Source organism: Neolamprologus brichardi, chromosome 16 (genome assembly GCF_056152115.1).
Source record: "Neolamprologus brichardi isolate AB-2024 chromosome 16, ASM5615211v1, whole genome shotgun sequence".
NCBI classification, from domain to species: domain Eukaryota; kingdom Metazoa; phylum Chordata; class Actinopteri; order Cichliformes; family Cichlidae; genus Neolamprologus; species Neolamprologus brichardi.
This window is the reverse complement of record NC_142119.1, coordinates 6,655,236-6,675,592: the sequence shown is the minus strand read 5'-3', so window position 1 is coordinate 6,675,592 and position 20,357 is coordinate 6,655,236. Positions and strand designations below refer to the sequence as shown.

At 45.3% G+C, this 20,357-nt stretch overlaps 1 protein-coding gene across 1 annotated transcript in view; it reads right to left on the bottom strand.

Annotated features, from left to right (window-relative positions):
• Positions 1 to 444: 444 nt before the first annotated feature.
• Positions 445 to 20,357, bottom strand: part of ptpn4a (protein tyrosine phosphatase non-receptor type 4a) — a 76,622-nt gene continuing 56,709 nt past the window's right edge. The window contains exons 12-27 of the mRNA XM_087830210.1: positions 19,332 to 19,504; positions 18,270 to 18,338; positions 18,054 to 18,188; positions 16,834 to 16,995; positions 13,591 to 13,750; positions 12,746 to 12,829; positions 12,455 to 12,511; positions 12,094 to 12,250; positions 10,192 to 10,358; positions 9,886 to 9,976; positions 9,592 to 9,653; positions 8,523 to 8,669; positions 7,987 to 8,115; positions 5,059 to 5,207; positions 4,490 to 4,625; positions 445 to 4,408 (exon numbers count right to left, since the gene is read on the bottom strand). Of these exons, the coding sequence (XP_087686336.1) occupies positions 4,019 to 4,408; positions 4,490 to 4,625; positions 5,059 to 5,207; positions 7,987 to 8,115; positions 8,523 to 8,669; positions 9,592 to 9,653; positions 9,886 to 9,976; positions 10,192 to 10,358; positions 12,094 to 12,250; positions 12,455 to 12,511; positions 12,746 to 12,829; positions 13,591 to 13,750; positions 16,834 to 16,995; positions 18,054 to 18,188; positions 18,270 to 18,338; positions 19,332 to 19,504 (2,268 nt within the window). The 3' untranslated portion in view covers positions 445 to 4,018. The remainder of the gene's footprint in view (positions 4,409 to 4,489; positions 4,626 to 5,058; positions 5,208 to 7,986; positions 8,116 to 8,522; positions 8,670 to 9,591; positions 9,654 to 9,885; positions 9,977 to 10,191; positions 10,359 to 12,093; positions 12,251 to 12,454; positions 12,512 to 12,745; positions 12,830 to 13,590; positions 13,751 to 16,833; positions 16,996 to 18,053; positions 18,189 to 18,269; positions 18,339 to 19,331; positions 19,505 to 20,357) is intronic.

The following is a 20,357-nucleotide window of genomic DNA, read 5'->3' as shown; positions in this document are numbered from 1 at the left end:
GCAGGAGGAAGAGAGAAAGACCTCAGAGAAGATTTGTGGATGTAGTGAAAGAGGACATGCAGAGGGTTGGTGTGACAGAGGAGGATGCTGGGATAGGAGGAGATGGAGGCAGGTGGTATACCCCAGAAAGTCTATCTATATTAACACTGTGTGCATTTGGGGTCCAACATAATTTTCTCCAGCTACAACTAACAGCATCAGCACTGTGTCTCCCTTGTGTGACTGATGGCTTCACTCTACGCTTAAAGCAGCACCAAATAATTCTAGTCGAGATCTTCAGCCTCCGCTCTCTCTAACGTTGCCCAACCTCACTTTTACAGTGTGGAAAAGCAAGGTGATCTGAAGCCACGTCTCCATGCTTTGACAGACAAGCTTTAATTGTTCATAATCAAGCTTATAGACATGTCCAAAGCACTGTAAAAACCAAGATACCAGAGAGGAACAAGCAACTGAGGACAAAGGATTTTATGACACAGGTAGAAGTTAACCAAGGGTATAATACGGTAAAACATTTCTCATGACGTTGTGGTTCATTATATATAACACTCGCTGTTATAGATTACCTTTCAAATAAAATGAGAAAGAAAGAGCATTGCTGAAATACACACCATTTGTGTCACATTTGAATCATCCAAAGGAGAGAAAAAAATAAAAATGGAAACAAAATCTTTCTGCTCACAAATGATTTTCCCTTTTATTTTAAAGTTTTTTTTTCATATACAACATTATATTTACATGTTCTAGTACTATTTACACAAAATTAGCAAGTGGCACTGTGTAGTTAGGAGTTCTTTTTTTATTCTTGATCCCTACAGGTGTCTTATTTTCAAACAAAATTTAAAAAAAAAAAGATAAATTAAAAAGAAGAAGATCTGAACAATGCTTTATGCCTCATCTTTTTCTCTCTCAGTAGGACTACCTGCCAATCAGCCTTCTACAAAGTGCTGTCTCTTCTTCGTTATCTTTACAAAAATACACCCCGAGCCCTCCCCGCGCCCCTCCACACTACTTCCGCTCAGTAACCTTGGATACACAGACAGTACCGATTACGTGTCAACAAAAACACGTCGAACACAGACGGCTCGAATCCTCCGTCATCGACCTCTCACCGCACGTTTTCTCGTCTCATGACAAGTTTTTTGTATTTTTTTTTGGTGGCACTTTTAATTCTGCTGCCAAAAACAAAAGCTTCACTTCTTCCAGAGTGCCGACTCACGGATGTGGGCCTGCAGCGCGTTTGTCAATAAAAGCAAAAGTTTAAAACAAATCGCCGGCCCTCCCATGACTAGCCTCAGTTTGTCCTTCTGTGGAAAACAGGCTGTTTGATACTGTACCCACGGTATTCTGCACGGATGTGTCACTCGCCTCGAGGCCGTGCAGAGAGTGGGATCCATGTATAATGATCCAAAAAGAGAGGCAGCTGGGGAAAAACAATGAGGAGAGCGAACTGTGGATGTTGCGTGGGCTCTGCAGAAATGACTGGAGTGTGTTAGGCCAATTTTGGGAGAGGGATGCAACACAGGAGAGATTAAGGAGGAGGAGGGAAAAAAGAAAAGAGTGAAGAGGAAAGCAGTTTCCAGGCTCTTCTTAATCCCACCTCTACATGTGGCCAAGGATGATTCAGCTGTTTGAAAAGGAGGCATGAGCACAAAGTGAATTGTTTCACAGGCGAAGATTCAACCAGTTTCTTTTTTAAACCACACTTCAGGAAGGCTCTGTTTCTATTTCTTATTTTGTTTCTTTTGTCTTGTTTTTTCCAGAAACTTGAGATCAGGTTCGAACAGGTCTGCGGCTTCATGGCTCAACCTTTCATTCCAGTTTACAGACAAGCAGGCTGAGAGCAGACAGCTGCCAGAGTACATGTTAGAGATGGAACAGAGAGGGAGAGGTAACGGAGGACGAAAACCGAAAACACAGTCGTATTTTTCTCTCTCTCACTCACACACACGCACACGCACACACACACACAGCGGTATTTGTTTCCAGCAGAATCCGCTGCGAGAGCCGAGATGAAAATCATCACCACACTCGAGCGCAGCAGCATCACCGGTTTTTACAAATAAAACTACCTGGGTTCTGTGAAATGAAAATACAAAAAATTGTTTAGTCTCACCTATAATCTAAACATGTCTTACAAAGATGAGGTACCGTTTAGGGAAAAGAGAACAAACAAAAAGGGAAATATCGGCTGAATGTTGTGTTTCTGCTGCTTGTGTGACAACTCTCACGCACAGGCTGCTTTCAGACCTCTCACAGCTCAAAGCGAGTTTTTCTCAGGTTAACGCTGAATCACGTGACTGCTCAGAGTAACCACACTTCCACCTGGACTGTGAGCATGTACCCGGGTTTGCTCTGGTCTGGGCTGATAAAACAAAAGACTAAACGCGGGGAGATCGATGGAGGGAGCGATTCAAGTTTGCTACTATTGTGCAAACGCTGTGGGGGGAGGGGGGTGAAAAAAAAATACTGATTGCATAAAACTTGTAGCAGCTTTCACCCACAGATGTGACCCTCTACCTGTTCCTTTAAACATTAAAGACCTGTGCAAAGAAAGCAAGAACTATCGGAGTTGCATAAAGAAGACCTGAAGATCTCTGCTTCAGGCTCACATAAAGCGTACAGACCTATAGTCTGACTCTTCTTTTGCAAAAATGAAATGAACCAATTAACTCAAATTACTATATTTGATTAAGAATTTGATGTGGCCAGAGATTAGAGGTGTGAAACACGAGAGGTTACTGCAGGAGACGTGGGAATCGCTTTAGTTTCATGGCCAATCGAACATTACTGAAGAATTTTCTAATCGTCTTCACTTCCTGCAGTGTAATTTAAAAAACCTTAATCACCAAATGAACACATTCAAATTCATCGCAGCAGAGTTTATGTTGCTGTAGCTTCACATCTGTAACTGGGCTCTGCAGGTTGCATATATAAAACATGAATGGTGTTTTCAGGTAGACAGTGAGGAAAATGTGGCGCTCCCTGATGATTTTAAGCCAAAACACGGGTCCAGCAGAAGGTACCGCCCGGCAGGATCCAGCTCGGTTAAAAGAAACCATCTTCGTCACGATGAAGACTTCAGGCTCCACATTAATCCTAATCCACAGTGCGCCCCTCTGGTCGGAGGGATGCTGTCCGGCTCGAGGACACCGGGGCTTTTAGTGAGAAGCGAATCGATGCAGGAGCGTGAAAGTGAGCGAAAGCGGACGGGAGCTGTGGTCACGAGGATCGAAAACCCCACCAAACGACGTCCACTCGTGCGACTGTGGGCTCAAACACACCGCTCACAGAAGGATCGAGTACCAAACTCCCCCCAGCGCCGAGCGAGAGGCGAGACGAGAAAGATCAAAGCAAGTACAATAAATTAAATCACTGTTGTTGTTTTTGCCCCCCCCAAACCATAAAAATCAAAAGAAATAAAGAAGTAGTTCGAAGAAGAGGAATCACACTACTTTACTACCTAAGATTTAATCAGGAAAGCATGAAGCTCTAGACTTGTACAAACAAAACATACAGCGTTTTTTTGTTCAGTGGACAGGGTTTGACACAAACTAAAACACAATAAATACTCTGAGGAACAAAAGATAAGGTTTTTCTCTTTATCTGCTAAAAGGACACTAAAAAAAAAAGAAAAAAAAAGGCAGGTCCGTCTGGCAGACTCACTCCGAAGGGGACAGGGCGACCCTTTGGGATTTAAAAAACTAAAATAATAAGAGAGAGAGCGGAGGGGAGGCTTTCCATCCACAGTGGCGGCCCTTCCCCTTCGTACTTATGGCACTACAGCAACTCCCCATCCACGTTTTATCATCTCATTCATTCTTTGATTCTTTTTTTCGTTACCCTGAACATCAACTCCCCCTAAAGGTACCTGTTCGACACAGCTGGGTTTTTTTAACTCATCACGTCCAAAGGTTTTCATGTCAGTTTGTCTGTTCGTTTAATTTTTTGTCAGCTTAAAGTGCAACAGTGCTTTTGTTCTCTCGTCCGGCCTCCTCCCGGTGAGCCCCGCCCACCCACGTCACGGGTTAGCGGGATCGGGGTTCGCGCTGGTCTCGCTTGTCACGCTGGTGGCACTGGCGACGCTCGGCTCCTCCACTTCCTCCTCCTCCTCTTCTTCCTCTTCCTCCCCCTCTTCTGTCACTTCTCCCACATCCAGCACCTCGACTTCGTCGTCATCCTCTCCCTCCAGCTCTTCTTCCAGCATCTCCACCTTGGCCGCCTCCCCTTTCTCTGCCGTCGCCGCGGTCGCCTCGTCTCGCTCCTCTCCCGCTTTCTGCTGCTCTTTCCGCTCCTCCTCCTTCTCGTCGGCCGCCTTCTCTCTCTGCTGGTAGAGGGCCGTCTTCAGCGGCTTGAACAGGTCTTCCTCGTAGACCTTGAGGATGGCCTCGCACACAAAGCGGTACTGGCTCTGAAAAGAAAAGCGGATGCAGAGTTTAAGCTTTTAAAGTCTACAGCGACGGAGAGCAAACGGACGGTGCTGTGTACACACAGGTGTCTGTATCATCATGGCCCGCTGATCTCTCATGGTCTTGACAATTTCTAGAGGATACACCGGCTGACCGCACTCCATCAGACACAGCGCCGTCTCCATGGTGATCAGAACGCCCGTCCGACCAATCCCAGCGCTGGAAAAAAATCAAGAAAGATCATTTGATTGTTAATAATACACACTAATTATTTAATGAAGTAACAAAAATCTCTGTAAGGAGCAAATAAGCTAAATTCCAACAATTCTGAGACTTTATGGATATCATTTGTGCGCTATATTGTCACGGTACTGCCCACCACGCTGTGAAGGAGACGGGACTTAAGGTATAACAAATTGCCCTGAAGGAAGTAATGAGGGGCAGGTGAGAGGTGTTCAAACATTTGAGACCTGGGAAAGGAGAGAAATCACTTTCTGGAACTTTTCTTGGAAGTAAACCTGTTTGGAAGGTCACTCGGTTCACTACATCCATCGTCTAACAGCCAAAAACCGATTCCAGCTCAGACAGGTTAACTTTTATCCTGTAATCTTTGGCTCGCCATGGTCACATGGTTCACACAGAATGGCCGTACCTGCAGTGCACCACCATTGGCTGGTCCTGTCCAGCCCGTTTGGTCCGTACGAGAGCCACAAAGTCCAGGAAATCAGTGGAGTCGTCGGGAACGCCGTGGTCGGGCCAAGCCACGTACTGAATCTGAGTGATTTCCCTCTTTTGCTCGCTCTGAACACACACACACACACAGAAAATAACGATCATCAGTGGACGAGCAGTGCTGGATTCTGGAGATGCAGATACAGTAAAGATGTTTGAGATGTGCACACGCTGATGAGTAATGGGATCAGAATTCCTGACAGGCAGTGAGAATCCTGCCGTCTAGCATTCACGTGGATAATAATTTGTCCGGTACCGCCCAATTAAAGGCCCGCTCTGCAAACTCAGACCTACGGTGTAACGTCAGTCTGATCCACAGAGCTTCAGCCTTTCGACCTACAGGACCCGACGCTACCCTCCCGCCACTGGACACTCCCAAAGTCCTGCATCCAGGATTCTCCGGCTGGCTGGAGCAATGGTGTAAATACAACATGTTTAAAAGGGAAAGCTAGACACGGCTCGACTCCGCAGCAGTGACGCTGCTCTGCTGCATGTGCTGCAGACCGCGAGCGTTACAGACGACATCAGATCTGCTCTGCTGAACAAACACTGATGATACCGTCGTCTGATTACCCCGGGGCTCATTTTTCTGCAACGTCTTTACACCAATACATCAACAGCCAGCCAATACTAGCCCGACTACAAATGCTCCTTTATGTTTTTATGTAATCTTTTACACAAAGACTTCTTCTTCATGATGGAGGGCACTGAAGACCAACTGAGGGTATTCACACTAACCTCAGTGAAGACCTAAAGCTCACAATTCCTCACTTTCAAATGTCAACCACACTCACGCCAAAACAAGGAATTGTATTTTATGTGGGAGACCGCAAAGCATGTTTCACTGAGCTCTGCATCCTGGGGATACACAACACAGAACCCTGTTTGTGTAATTATGTTATGAAACAGGTAGAGCGAATAAGTAACAGCAGTTTAATTCTTTTTACTCTGCTGGACACATTTGGTAAATCACATCTTATGAAAACATTTTTTCGTGTCTCTATTAGACACTGAATAAATACAAGAGATCTTCTCTCTTTTGTCGATTCATCAGGGAGAAGAAAAATACAAAAAAAAAGGTCCAACCATGATCAAAAAATCGAAGTTGGTAGGATTTAAACCCCACGGGATCACCGTGACACACAAACACACACCCTGCAGAAGAAACCAAGCACTGACCGCCGTTTCTTGTGCGAATCAGAGCCGCTGTGTTCCTCTTTAATGCTGCCTCGCCGTATCGCCATGGTAACACATCTATCTCCATAGCAACAATCACAGGCAGAGGAGAATGCTAATTGGCTCCTCTTATAGCCGTATACTTTAAAGGTCACGCTGCGTGGACCGCACGCGGGGAAGCGATCGGGGAAACAGACAGCTGATCCGGCATGAAAGCTCGCCGTTTGGAGGCTACGTTTACACATCACACATGTTACACGCAGCAAACAAACAAAAGCCTTCGGTTTACTTAACTTTATATATCAACTCCCCAAACAGTGCCCATTTAACAGGAGACAATACAGCAGCATGTGGTTTATTAAAGAGTCCATTATCCTTTTTTTACCGTTTCCATGGCGAATGCTCATATTAAACAATCAGTGAGGTCACACAAATAATGCCTGTGTATATTATTTTTATATATATATATATATATATATAAAATACTTTAATTTCTTGCAGGTTTTTCTGTTCTTGGGTCTGTATGACATCACCGAGAGTGGACGGCGCAGAAGCCCCGCCCACCTCCTGGGCTCATGCTTCACTGCATCTCTGTCACATTCAGAGGCACCTCCTTCAAAAAGAGGCACACAAACACCTGGATCAGCTGATTTGTAGCACTGAATACCCCAAACTGGCCTCCCCCTCCTCTTCCTCACAGGGAGCTCAAAGTGGGATGTGCTGTGCTCATTTCCAGAAAGATATCTGTTTACTTGGAGTCAGAGGAGCTTTGGAGAAATCCGTTGGTTCGTGTTCCTCATTCTTTTCAAACCATCCTCCTTAAGATTAAAAGATAAGAACAGAGGGGTAGGTGGAGCCAGAGCGGGGTGTGGATGACCATATTAAGAATATCTATGCTCTCTGACATCATCAGAGCCAAGTGATGAAAACAAACCCACAAACCTTTTTAAGACACACCACTGCAGGTCATCTATAAGCACCAGTTATGTAATTAAAATTTATTTGGTAAATGGCCTGTATTTGCACACTGGTGACAAGTGTGACGCCCGTGCTGTACTCTGGCTGTGTGTGCTTTAAAAGAATGAAAGAACTAAAAGCGCGCCGCAGCTTCCACGCCACAATCGAACCAAACTTACATCCCCGTTCTTCAAACCATCCTCATCCCACTCTCTGTTCCTCTGCTCTCCGTCTTTCTCCTTTTCTGCAATGTGGCCGACTGGGGTGTTTGGGTTGTCGTGGCAACCAGATCCCAATATGTGGCCCGCATGCTGCAGCGGGAGCCAGAAAAAGAACAGCCCACACTGGTCACTATGGCAACACACCTCCTCGGGGTCCTTCGACAGCTCATCCTTCCTGAGACGCGGTTCCCTCTCTGAGATTGGACCCGGAGTCTTCCTCTGGGGCGCCCTCGCCCTCCCCGCCCGGGTCATCAGCTTTACTTTCTGATGTGATCATTCTCTGTGTGTGTGTGTGTGTGTGTGTGTGTGTGTGTGTGTGTGTGTGTGTGTGTGTGATCATTCTCTGTGTGTGTGTGTGTGTGTGTGTGTGTGATCATTCTCTGTGTGTGTGTGTGTGTGTGTGTGTGTGATCATTCTCTGTGTGTGTGTGTGTGTGTGTGTGTGTGTGATCATTCTCTGTGTGTGTGTGTGTGTGTGTGAGTGAGTGAGATTACCGGTGTGTGTGTGAGGGTCATCTCCCGGACCAGGAAGGCAGAGTTGCCCTCTTCATTGTGGCACGTGATTTTAAAGTCTCCGTATGTGGCGCTGTTGTCTGGGTTTGGCCAGTACTGGTGACACTTCACCTGTAAACACATCAAACACCTTATGACTCTCATCATCTACGTCCTCGCTGTTACATTTCAAACCATTAAACATGTCCAGTTTCTCCAATTTCTCATCCCTGAATGTAAACTGCAGATCGAGTCCAGAGATTTTTATCGGCATCCCGGCACCGTGTCTGGAAGCTTCATTGTTACGCAATGTTGTGTTAAGGATTACTTCTTTCCAAAACTAACAACGGCTTGAGCTGCAGAGAAGTCTGCAGCGTGTGCAGACTTTTGTAAATAATTAAATATTCTGAGGCATTACGACGCAGCTCGCCTCAGCATCGTAACCTGCGCCGTTTACCGAAACGTTAAATTCAAACGGCTCTTTGTAACAGTACATTTTCAGTTTCCTGCCCTCGTCCTTGAAGAGATCTTTTACATACCCGCCCCCTCTCGACCTGGGTGGTCAGCATGACCACCATGGATGAGCCCTGCTCCCACGTCATCTGCCAGAAGTCGGGGCAGGTGTTGGGCAGCGGGCCCTGGCACGCGATGTAGCGGTTTATCAGGCTGGACGCAGGAATCTCCATCTACACAGGACGAGAGACACACACACACACACACACACACACACACCAGAGGTTCAGGTTAAAGAAGCAGAGACTGCATTAGATTTGCATCTTACTCCAACTTATTTTGTTGGTTTTTTTGGATCAGCGCTTGTCCCAATACCACATATCATCAACTACACTTTCTAGCTAACAGAGAAATGAATGAATGGTCATTTTCCATGAGCGTCCCAACTCTATCAAATCAAATAACAGTCAAATTATCCCAGGTCTTTATCAGATTACCTACAGCCCCTGAATTAATAATGACACTGATGAGAAGCTGGATTTGTTCATGCTGATTAGACGGCAAGAAAGCAGGGCCTGTGTCCTTCACACCGAACAACCACCGATCACAGAGTGAACAAGGCTTTAAAATGCCGCCCTTCACACTCTTTGCAAAGGTGTTCGTGTGTTTGCTGCAGGGCACAAACCTGCAGTAGGTCTGAGAAGGCATGACATTAACAGACAGAGAGCCAAAGGAGATTCAATTCATTAAAATATTACGCTCTTATATTAAATTCTTACCAAGAAGCACCCATTCTCTGTTTGTAACCCTCTTATACACGCAAGCTGCCGTTAGCTTTGAAAAATAAAGGCCTGGCGGGCACTATCTGACCGATACCACAGCCTGCCATGTGGCAGAGGCAGCCCAAGAAGTCTGCGCTCCAGTTTCAGTTACTTAGCATAACTACCAGATGATGGGTGCAGCTTTCCAGGATTCACTGACAAACAAGCACTCAAGCCCCTCGTCCAAATATGGCCACAAGGACCCAAACTCACGGCTCCGAAACGGGACGTTGGGAAGCAGCGTGTGATGTGATAGTCCTGTTCATATGCACCGGCTGTGATTCAGCATCAGTGTAACACGCAAGCAAAACTGCAGACATTAAAGATAACTCACATTGATGTAATTTGCATTGATGTAATCATCTGTGCTTTTCAGAATGACGCGGGTGGCATCATCTGTCGGGAGAGAAGAACAAGAGAAGAGGGTCAGATTAGGCAAAGAAAAACAGCAACAAGTCCAAACTGTGTCTTTAATGCATGTTTGCATTTAAGGAGGATTTTATCCTTTGTTCTCAGGTCGTTACTTTGTTACTTCTGTTAAAAGTTGTTGGAAAAAGTCAGAAAATAGAAGTTGAGGGGAAATGATGAGAAAAGGGAGAAAGTCTGATAGCGCTGTGGGGTCACGTACAGGGAGAGATGTCTCTGTAGCGATTTTTGGAAACGTTCTGAGGTAATTTGGCACACAGCATCGTCATCCCCGGCCTCTTCCTGTACAGTTGCTGCAAGACAAGGAACACAAATATCAGCATTTGTCTTTGTTTTGTGCGTTTTTGTGTATTATAAATTTTAGAAGCGCATAAATCAGGAACGTGGAGGAAAGAATCTGGCAGCAAATTAACCAACAAAATATTTAAAAATAAATGACAAACCGCCGACTCGAGCCTGCAGTTTCACGTGTGTGTGAGCGTGTGAACTTTTTTCGTGTCCTTCTTACATCAAACTGTGCCAGTATGGCTCCGCCGCCCAGGCCTTCCTTCAGTGCGACCATAGAGTCTCTCAAAGCATGCTGGTCTAGCTGGGCCGGGTCCTGAGGGGATTTCTCAGGGATGTACTGAAAATCTGGCTCTGGATCCACCTTCTCCTCCACCACGTCATAGATGGCTGAGCAGGAGAGGAGAGGAAAACAAACTGTAACAGGAATCTATGAGCTTTTCCATCTACTCTGACATATGTACAGATCACCGCTACTAAGATTCACAATAATGAGCTCAGCTTACATCCCTGTAAGGCAAAGGCTCTAATCTTGGATCCGCATGAAAGTGGTTGTGTCGAGCATGCGGCTCAAACCACGAGCTGCTCAAATCTGTCCTTTGCAGGAAGCAGCCAATCAGGAAGGAGGAAGAGGAGTCCAAACAGCTTGTTTAAGACAGTAGATAAAGGACTTACAGAGGACACGTTAACGCTCAATTGTAAGTCATGCAAAGCTACACTAGTAGAGGCCAAGAATAAAAACATGGAGTCAAACAACAAACAACAAAACTCGAGCACAAAGAGAACACATGTCCTCTATGTGTAAATACTTACAGTCCAACATTTCAACAGCAAAACTGAATAACGTAAAGACTTCGATGGACTCTTCTATCTGCTTTGATCTGACCCACTTAACACACAAACAGTTTCTCTGTTTCATCATCTTTAACAGCACTTCTCCCCGCTTCGCTGATTAAAGGAGACGCTTTAGCACGAGTCTCCTATGTGGTGAACACACATACGGCCAAGACGTACAGATACCGCCACGTTCGGCTTCGCAGATCTCATTTCCACGAGTTTCTGACCACATTTCATTTTCAGGAGTGTGCTGCACCCTGTGTTAATACGTTAAACTTAGCCTGTAAAACACTTCATTCGAATGTTTACGGTCCTTATATTAAAACCGGCCGCACCGCACAAACTGCAAGTCTCATCAGGAGCAAATATTCAAACCCAGGAAGTGGCAGAAGAAGCTCACTAGCATACAAAGACACTCTGAAGGTTAAAGCCTGAAGAAAATATATGGCAAATATATGAGTTACTCACATACCTACAGTACTAGTGTTCGAGAGAACTTACAGTTTATACATGTACAAATATCCTCTAAAAATCTGATCTTTCAGTACTTTTTGTAAAGGCCTAAGTACCAGAAGTTTGCCTGTCGGTGTAAACGGTCAGACATGACATCATGACCACCTGCCTGATATTGTGCTGGTCCCCATTTTGCTGCCAAGACTAGACTCATGAAGGGGTGCTGTGGTATCCGCACCAAGATGTTAGCAACAGATACCTGTGAGGCCTGTGAGCTGTGAGGTGGGATTCATCAGACCAGGACACCTCCTTGCATTGCTCTGTGGTTCATTTCTGACGCTCACGTGTCCGTTGCTGGCGTTTCCGGTGGTGGATAGGGGTCAGCATGGGCACCCTGACTGGTCTGGAGCTCCAGAAACCGCAAACTCTGATGCTCGGTGTATTCTAACACCTTTCTATCAGAGCCAGCATCAACTTTTTCTGCTGTTTGATCGAACCACACGGGTCAGCCTTTGCTCATCTGTGACCGTTGGCCACTCACGACCCTGTCGCTGATGCATACTGACCCCTGGGAGACACCCCGGGAATAACCCACAGGAGCTGAGGTTCTGGAGATGCTCTGACCCAGTTTGGCCTTTTGTCAAATTCTTACACTTGACCATTTTTCCTCCTAACATCAACTTTGAGGACAAAATATTCACTTCCTCCCTGATATATCCCGCCCACTAGCAGATGGCAGGATGAAGAGATAGGTGTTATTCACCTCAGCTGTCAGCTGTCAGGATGTTACACCTGATCAGTGTTTAATGCACTGGGCACTCTAACAACCACTCACCATTAGGTCTGACCAATAAGATGAGCTCTCCGGAGTGGTTCTCACAGCTGGCCTTGATGAACATGACTACCTGGTCATGGGTGTGGTCAGAGATGTCCCGCCCATTAATCAGGACTACCTGGTCGCCCTCGTTAAGGCGAGGCACACAGAGGTCAGCCTGAAGAGGAGAAAGAGAAGAAAAAAATTCGATCGCTGAAGTTTTGTGTTTCTGAAAGTTTTATACTAAAGTCAGCATCAATCTGACTCTTCACCACGGAGACCTCAGAGAGTTTGGGCGGCTGAAGACGTGTTTTTATGAGTGAGAGGAAAAAATGTGCAACTCGCTAGAGTGTAAAGACAAATGAGGTTCTTGTTGACTTACTGAGGTTCCCGGAGCCACTCTAGACACAATGATGGGCATTTTCTGGTCAGCTCCACCCTGCAGACACACACACACACACACGTTAACAGCGTCTTACACAAACGTCCTTTTTATATTTAGGGTCGAGTTAACATTTGGGAAAGCAGTGCGGATGTGTCCGCATGCATACAGATGATGTGCCCACACATTTACACCAGGCATAGAAATAAGCTAGAAAAACACAAGTGAGCGGCTGCAGGAGAGATAAAAGGTGGCGAGGGGAGTTTTCGCTCCTGTCTCCTCAGCTCTCACCTTGACATTGAAGCCGAAGCGTCCGTGTTCATCCGGTCTCATCTTGATCAGGACCAAGTTATCGTGAGGGACTACTCCGTTCAGCTGAAAGAACACAAGTCATCACTTCAACATCACGGATCAGCACGTTGTCAAACAACAGCTCAGAGCGCTCAGACTTTAACAGCGGCCGATCCTGTAAGCTTAATGGATTCATTCTCTTTCCTGTTACATGAGTTGATGATACAACTGCAAATACATTACAATACAGACGGCTATAAATGCACCACAGTACACCAGAATAAAGTGGCTCACTTCAGAACCAAAAGCCCAACTTTTCTTGCATTTTTGGCACAAATATCACTTTTTAAAAAAATGTAACCAGTAAATTTAAGACTGATACACATAAAAAGAATGAAATAGAATGAGAAACTTCAACAGGTGTCATAATATTTGCAGGTATATGTCACCGTCTCCAAATCATTTAAAACCACCTCTAAGGTTTAGTCTCTTTGACACATATGTCCAAGCAGAGTGTGCCGCGTTCTTTCATCCTCATTTTCCCGGATTTAGGGACTCATAGAAGAAATAAGTCTTGGGACCAAAGACAGCAACGACCCCGCCTTTTTAATATGGTGCCGGTAGATGCTTAACAGCCAAAACAATGAGCTAAAAGACTCTAAACATCTTAGAAAGATTATATAAACACGGCACAAATATAAAATACTCGGATTTCTCTTCATCTATTCAGATATTCAAACATCTAGAATCAGACGACTTCTGAAGCGAACACAGTTTCCATTTACTTGTACAGAAACTGTTGCAGTATTCTTTCATGACATCTTCATAAACGGTAACGTACTGACCGTGGTCTTGTCGGCATTGACGGGAACATCATACATCTCATTGAGGTGATTGTCCAGCAGGCTTTGCTGGGAGTGGGCCTGGATGATCTGGCTCAGGGTCTTCCTGCTCAGCTGCTTGGGCGGGAGAGCTGGAGGCTGACCATCCACCCCATCTGGAGACCTGAGGGAGGCAAACGGGGGGAGGAAGAAGAAGAAAGCCGCAATAAAAGAAATTTGTTACGATACCGTTAGTAACACAGGATTTGTGAAGCCTGTGAAGCTGCTGTGAGCGCTCGAGGATGGACAGCAAAGCTGCAAACATGCATTCATGATAACTACACAACACTAACTACACAACAATAGTCTTCCTCCTTGTTAAAGAGGTGGACTGAAGACAAATGGAGAAAGGCAGGCGAGGAGACCGTGAGAGACAGGGAGGCTTAATAGCACTGTGTTAGTCACAATGCATTAACCTCGATAAAAGGGCTGCTGGAGGAAGGAAAACATCCCCCCTCCATCATCCCGACAATAAAGAAGCAGCCGGCGTGTACGGCGAATCAGCAGCCAGGTGAGGCTTTCAGCATCATCAGGGCTCGGTCTCTGCTGCGTAAAAGCATTTCAGTCCACGTCTGCATTCACGCGTGTGCACTGCTGCGTACGGGCGCTCCTCGGGGGCAGAAGCACAAGTCAAAGAGCATTGCCTTTGTTTTGGCTTCTGCTACCGCTGTCACTTTGTCTCTTAAACACACGAATGCAAACTAACATTTATTATGGGTCAAAACCAGGTCAGGCTTTCAGAGAGAGGGCAGCGCGCAGCAGGCCTGAGCCGAGACTGCACATCATCCTGCATTATGCATCTGCTCGGCGCGACAGCCACAACCTTAGGCCAGGCCCGGGACGAGGACGCGGCTAAGCCCTGCTTTTTAGCTTTCCTTCTATCACATACTTCCATACTGGATCTATGTTTATCGCTCGATAAATTTTTGAAAGCACGGTGTAAGAGGGAACCAAATGAGTGTGCAGTGACAGAAAAATCATATGCGGGTACACGAGAGGGCTAAAAGGAGCTGCAATAAAGAAAAATGTTGCTTTAGAAACCACAAAAAGACTAATTTAAAACCTGTTTCAGTGCACACCCAGTTTTTATTTTCCAATAATTCACCAAAGCCTGCCTTTGCTTTGAATTCAGAGAAATGAGTTTGATTACAGCACAGAAAATAATTTATTATGACGTGCAGGCTCCAGGCGCTGATGTGCCTAACTTTCATTTAGGTGCACCAGCACATAATTTGAGCGCACGCGAAAACAACGCCACGCCTTCTGGCTCTGCAGCGAGAAGTCTGCGTGTGCAGCGCCGCGCTGTTGTAAAGAGGATGACCCGATCGACGTTTAATCCGACAATAACAAATGAAAGAAAATCCACCGTGTCATAAACTCCCAGCTCCGGCCAAAGGCATAATCACGCCAGGCTTTTTCCCTGACGCTGCAATTAAAAATAAGGAACCCTCCAGTGTACTGTGGTTAGCTAAACAGATCATTTTCAACTTCACGCCACTAGAAAACAGAACATTAGGGGTTTTTTAAAGGGCGTGGTGACAAAAAGCAGATTCTCGTTTTAGTTTAACTGGAGGAAAATCTCCAACACGTAATGCCGAGGAGTGATCCACCTAGAAACACGCGAGCAATGCTGCAAATATTCACTCGAAAAGGCAGAATTTATTTGATAAATTATATCAAAGCCAAACCACAGCGGTTCCAACCAGAGGCTGATATCAAAAAGTGATTCATGGTTGAGGTTCATAACCACTGAAGCTGAAAGACGTACTTAAAAACATTTCTTCTAATGGTTAGCGTCCCAATTCTCTTCTGCACAGTTGCAGAAAACATTCACAGAAAAAGGAACGTGGCTAACACTAATCATAGCGCTGTGATTAAAACTGATAGATGTGCTTCATGTCTGACTGAACAACTGTAGCTGAAAATAGTACAAATTTTAATGACCTTCAACTGAGTGTGCAACGTCACAGCAATTTTTGAAACGATATTTACCTATATGGACTTAAAGCTGGGTAGACTAGAATAACACTAACAATTCAGGCTGTTACAGGAAACAAAGGAATTGTACTGTAAGCTCATTTAAGTAGAACTTCATGTATGTTACATTGTAACTAAATTTAAATAATGCATTCAAATAATTTCAAATACTTCACAGGCAGCATTATAAAGTGTAATCAAAGTAATTCATGTGGTTTAATATTATCAGTGAATTCATAGTTTTTATATATTCTCTAAACCGTGACGGTGTTTTACTTTTAACCTGAACAGGTAATATGGATCATGAATGTCTCTTACTCACTGACCTGAGGTGCTTTGACACTGAATGTGAAGACTTTTCATCAGGAAACACTAAAGTCTGAAGGGTTAAACATGCAAACTCCAAAATAAAGCATCTGAGGTTCGTCTCATAAAACGCTGTTTTGGCCTGTTTTTATTTCCACTACCGCGATGGACGAAGCGCACAATAACAGAGAGGGAGGAAGGGAGAGCAGGTGATTATGTCATGTTCTGGCTCCGTAACAGAGCGATGAGCCACTGACTTGGCGTGTTCGTCTGCGTGTGCAGCTTTGTAGGCAGAGGAACTACCACTTAAATGTTACTTAACCATCCTGACGTCCAACTGAGACATCCATCTCTCCTACCAGCTCGATGCAAGATTTCAGACGCCGAAGCAGCCGTGTGGAACTTTATTAAACGACTCGACGAATATTTCGCAGTGTGAGAGCATTTTAAGGAGATCCAGAAAGCACAAATACACGCGCGCGCACACAGACACACACACGTACGCGCGCGTGCTAATTCCTAGTTCAGCCCTGTTGCACAAGCGCTCCGCCCTGCTATGCGCTATAAACACATTTTACGGGCTGTTTTTCAAAGGGTTTATCTTTCCACTGGGGCCAGCTAAGTGACACTGGGAGGGTGTGAACTGTCGGGAGAAGCCACAGACACCGACAGGCAGACTTTAAAAAAAACAAAAGCTGTCAACTCAGCAGTACTCTCAGACTAAATCTGATGAGTAAAATGTAAGTTCTAAATTAAAGGGTGTCTGTGTTCGGGGGACGCTCTATTTACGAAGCAGTCAAATTATGATCCAACCACCGCTCTGCCGCCGAGTCCAAAGCTGATGTTTGCTGCCCAAATACAAAGAGCTTGAAGAAACGTGGGTGGGACGTGCGTTAAAAGGACAAGGAGAAGAAGACGACTTACGGTGTGGAGTCCAGGCTGATGCTGTTAGCCTGCGTGGACGACGCCGACTTGTGATTGGAGGAAAAGACGGGTAGGCTGGGTGAAGCGTGGATCACGTGATCCACCAGGTGGCCGACCGACGACGGCCGTAGTCGCGTGCCTTCTTGGACAAACAGCGAGTTCCTGATAAACAAACAGACGCAGACACACAGTGTTCAAGGGCAGCGATGGAAACGTGACCCCAAACGCATCATTCATTTATTTACCAAGAAGACGTTCAGATTTAAAGCTCGTGATCTTTACAATTTAACTCTTTTTACATTCGCGTCTGGATTTATGTCAGCTGTGAGGCTACAAGGAGGCATTGCTTATTAAAACATCCAGATTTGACACTTTAATGATGCTCTGCCTTCATCTGATTCATAACAGATGCTGAACAACTGGAAGATTATTCCCCTGCTCTCTGTCATCTTTAAGCCTGCTTTACGATTTCTCCTCATGTAAGGCTGAAAGCCATAAATGGCCATTATGGTACAGGAGATCCTAGCAGTGCTACTCAGACTGAAGCCGATGTTTCTCTGGCTGAATACCGAGTTAACAAACGTTGTGGTAAAAGAGGCGGAGCCACTCAGAACCAGCAACGACTCTTTAAAAACTCGTTATCACCCACCAATTAATTCTTGACAAGTTTAATAAAAAAAAGAAAAAGGTGTCCAAAAGGAGAGAAAGAAAGAAGTAGTTGAACCAGTGCCTGGTCTGTTCTTTCCACAGGCCAGTGAAGCAGACTTTTACCTGCAGAAAAACAGCAGTTTTATTTACTTTATAAACTTCTCGTTAATCTATAATAACAGAGCATAAGCTGACCTGAAAATAAACACAGCCTCAGCCCTGTGAGAGAGGAGTGGACGGGAAATATCGATATATCCTGACGAAGGAAAAACTCCTCATCAGTGAGCGCGCACTTTAACATTTAGTTTTCTTTACAGGTGAAACTACGCAGTGATCTTGAAAATTGTTTAGGGAAAGGGTGGGAGAGCTGCAGGGTTTAGATGTGCTGGGATGAACACGCCAGACTATTTTCTTTTCCCACATCGGCAAAATCTGACATGGACTTTGCACCAGGAGCTGACAGGTGAACATTTGGGCTCTCACATCTCTGCTGTCTGAATCCCAGAGACGTCCAGGTCTGCGGGACATAGGTGAAGCGTTACGGAGACAGCTGAAGTGTACTCAGAACTCACTGATTGGGCGTTCCGGGCGGGGAGCGAGTGGGCAGGCTCTGGGTCTCCAATCTCTCGTCCGATAGGCTGTTCCTGCTGACCGACTCCCAGTCGGTTCCACTCACCAACTTCCTGGCCAGCGGCTTGCTGGGTGACCTGCTCAGACAGACGCACTAACTCAGCGTTGCACGAAATCAACATGAATCATCAGCTGACCATCAAGAACCTGAGAATTACCTGGCAAACACTCTGTCCTTGATGCCTTTCTCCTTCCCGTACTGCACAGACTGCACCTCCGTCCGCCCGCTGAAGACGACAAAAACAACTCGTAAGTTTAGGACAGTTTCAAAAAGCAGCTATCGAAGGTTTTCTGTGACAAATGTGATAAATCCATACATGCATATCGATTTTATTTAACACAACAAGACCGTGCTGCCTTATTCTAATAACGAGAGGCACTTCAGTGAATTAGCTCCTCCGATCTTTAAGAAATCTAAACACCATGAGCTGCCTGCCAACCAGTAACAAGCACAGCATATTTCATCTTCTGAAACAAAGTTAATAAGATTTCTAACAGCACAAATTCACAATTCAGGTCTATGCTTATTGAAAAGTCAGTCAATATCTCAACCAAACACACGCGCGCGCACTCAGTGGAGCCAAACATCAGACGAGCCTCGCTCACGTTGCATCACTGCTGCTCAATAATGCATCACAAGACCTCCAGCTCTCAGTTCAGCTCTCGCTCACATTTGATAGAAAAAGGAAACGAAAAACATGGCGCCAGTGAAGTGAAACAAAGTTGACACAGTGCAATGTCATAAAGCAGCGAGGAGAAAACCTCATTTTATTTTATGTTTCGGTGCCGGTTCCAACTTGAAGTAAAAAACAAAACTATCAAACCAAACGGGAAGGAATGCTCTGTCTGAAAGGAGGAGGGCGGCGGCAGCGCTACGGACAATGTGAAATAAAATGCACGGCTGGCTCTCACGTGGACACAAACACTTCCCGCAAAACTTGAAAGACAACGGTTGGAAGGCCAAACATGAATTTGGTTACTTTGTTTCAGGCAAACCATGAATAATTAAGCCGTGCTTTTCTGGGGCAAGGTAGTGCGAGAAGGTTCAAAGGCAAACAGCGGCCACTTTCAGCGTCTCAGCCTCGCAAACTGAAGCGAAGGAGGAGGGCGGGACAAAGCATCCACCCACATATCTGTGTGCTGGACATGTGAGACCCTGGAGGTTCAGAGGCTCTCCGGTGTTTCTCTGACAGCTCGTGTTTGTGGCCTGTGGTTCTCACCAGTATCTGAACTTGGAACCCAGGGTGAAGTAGTAGGCGAAGAAGTTCTTCTGCGGCGGGATGGGCCGCTCCAGCCTGAAGAAGGTGTGGTGCTCCACGCAGGCTTTCCACAGGTTCTTACAGGCCCGGTAGTTGACCATGTTGAAGCCGAGCAGCGTCTCACGAGACTCTGTCTGTGTGCAGCGAGGAGAGGACGGGGTTAGTTCATGACCTGCTCCGATCATCCATAACTGTTGGCTACAGTAACAAACTCTGTAACAAACTGTTGCACATGTTTGCCGCCCTGTTATTACTTTTTATTCTCTACTTCTCCTGAATCACAAAGGGCCTTCAGGGGGTGATAACTGTAAGAAAGAAACATTGTGTGGCTCAGAGCGGCAAAAATCCAGGAAAACCCCGTCACACTTCATTACTTTGAGATAAGCTGGTCTTTAGTACTCTGAGTCTATTTCAAACATTTAGCTTGTTAACACTTTTGGTCCTGAGCCAAAAAATAGAAATAAATAAACAAGAAGCACTCAGAGAGCACAAACTCCACCAAGGCAGCTTTTAAGAAAACTGTTTTTATTTTCTATATTTTGTTTTCTTTTTAAACGTAAAAGTGCGAGATTTTGTTATTTGCACTGCTGAGTATAATTATTATTAATGTGGATATAGTGCATTCATTAAAAATACAAACATACTAAACTAACATTACTATGACTTTCAAACTCAGATCAACCAGACTGAACTTGTTGGAGAGGTCAGAGGTCAAATCTGACCTGATATGTGATCATTTCCTTATGTTGAGAATCCACAGTTTCTAAGCTCGAAGGCTTTTTGTCCATTTTCCAATAATAACTCATGAAGCTGATCTTGAAGACCTCGGTGGGTGGAAGGCAAATTTAAACGGCTTGTTAAGATGAGCCCACTCTACACCCCTACAAGATTTATTAGAATTAAGTTTTTTAAACTATTGTGTTTACAGACAGAATAATGCACACACAACCAACACCAGAAACATGACCTTAACTTCAGACGGGCCAT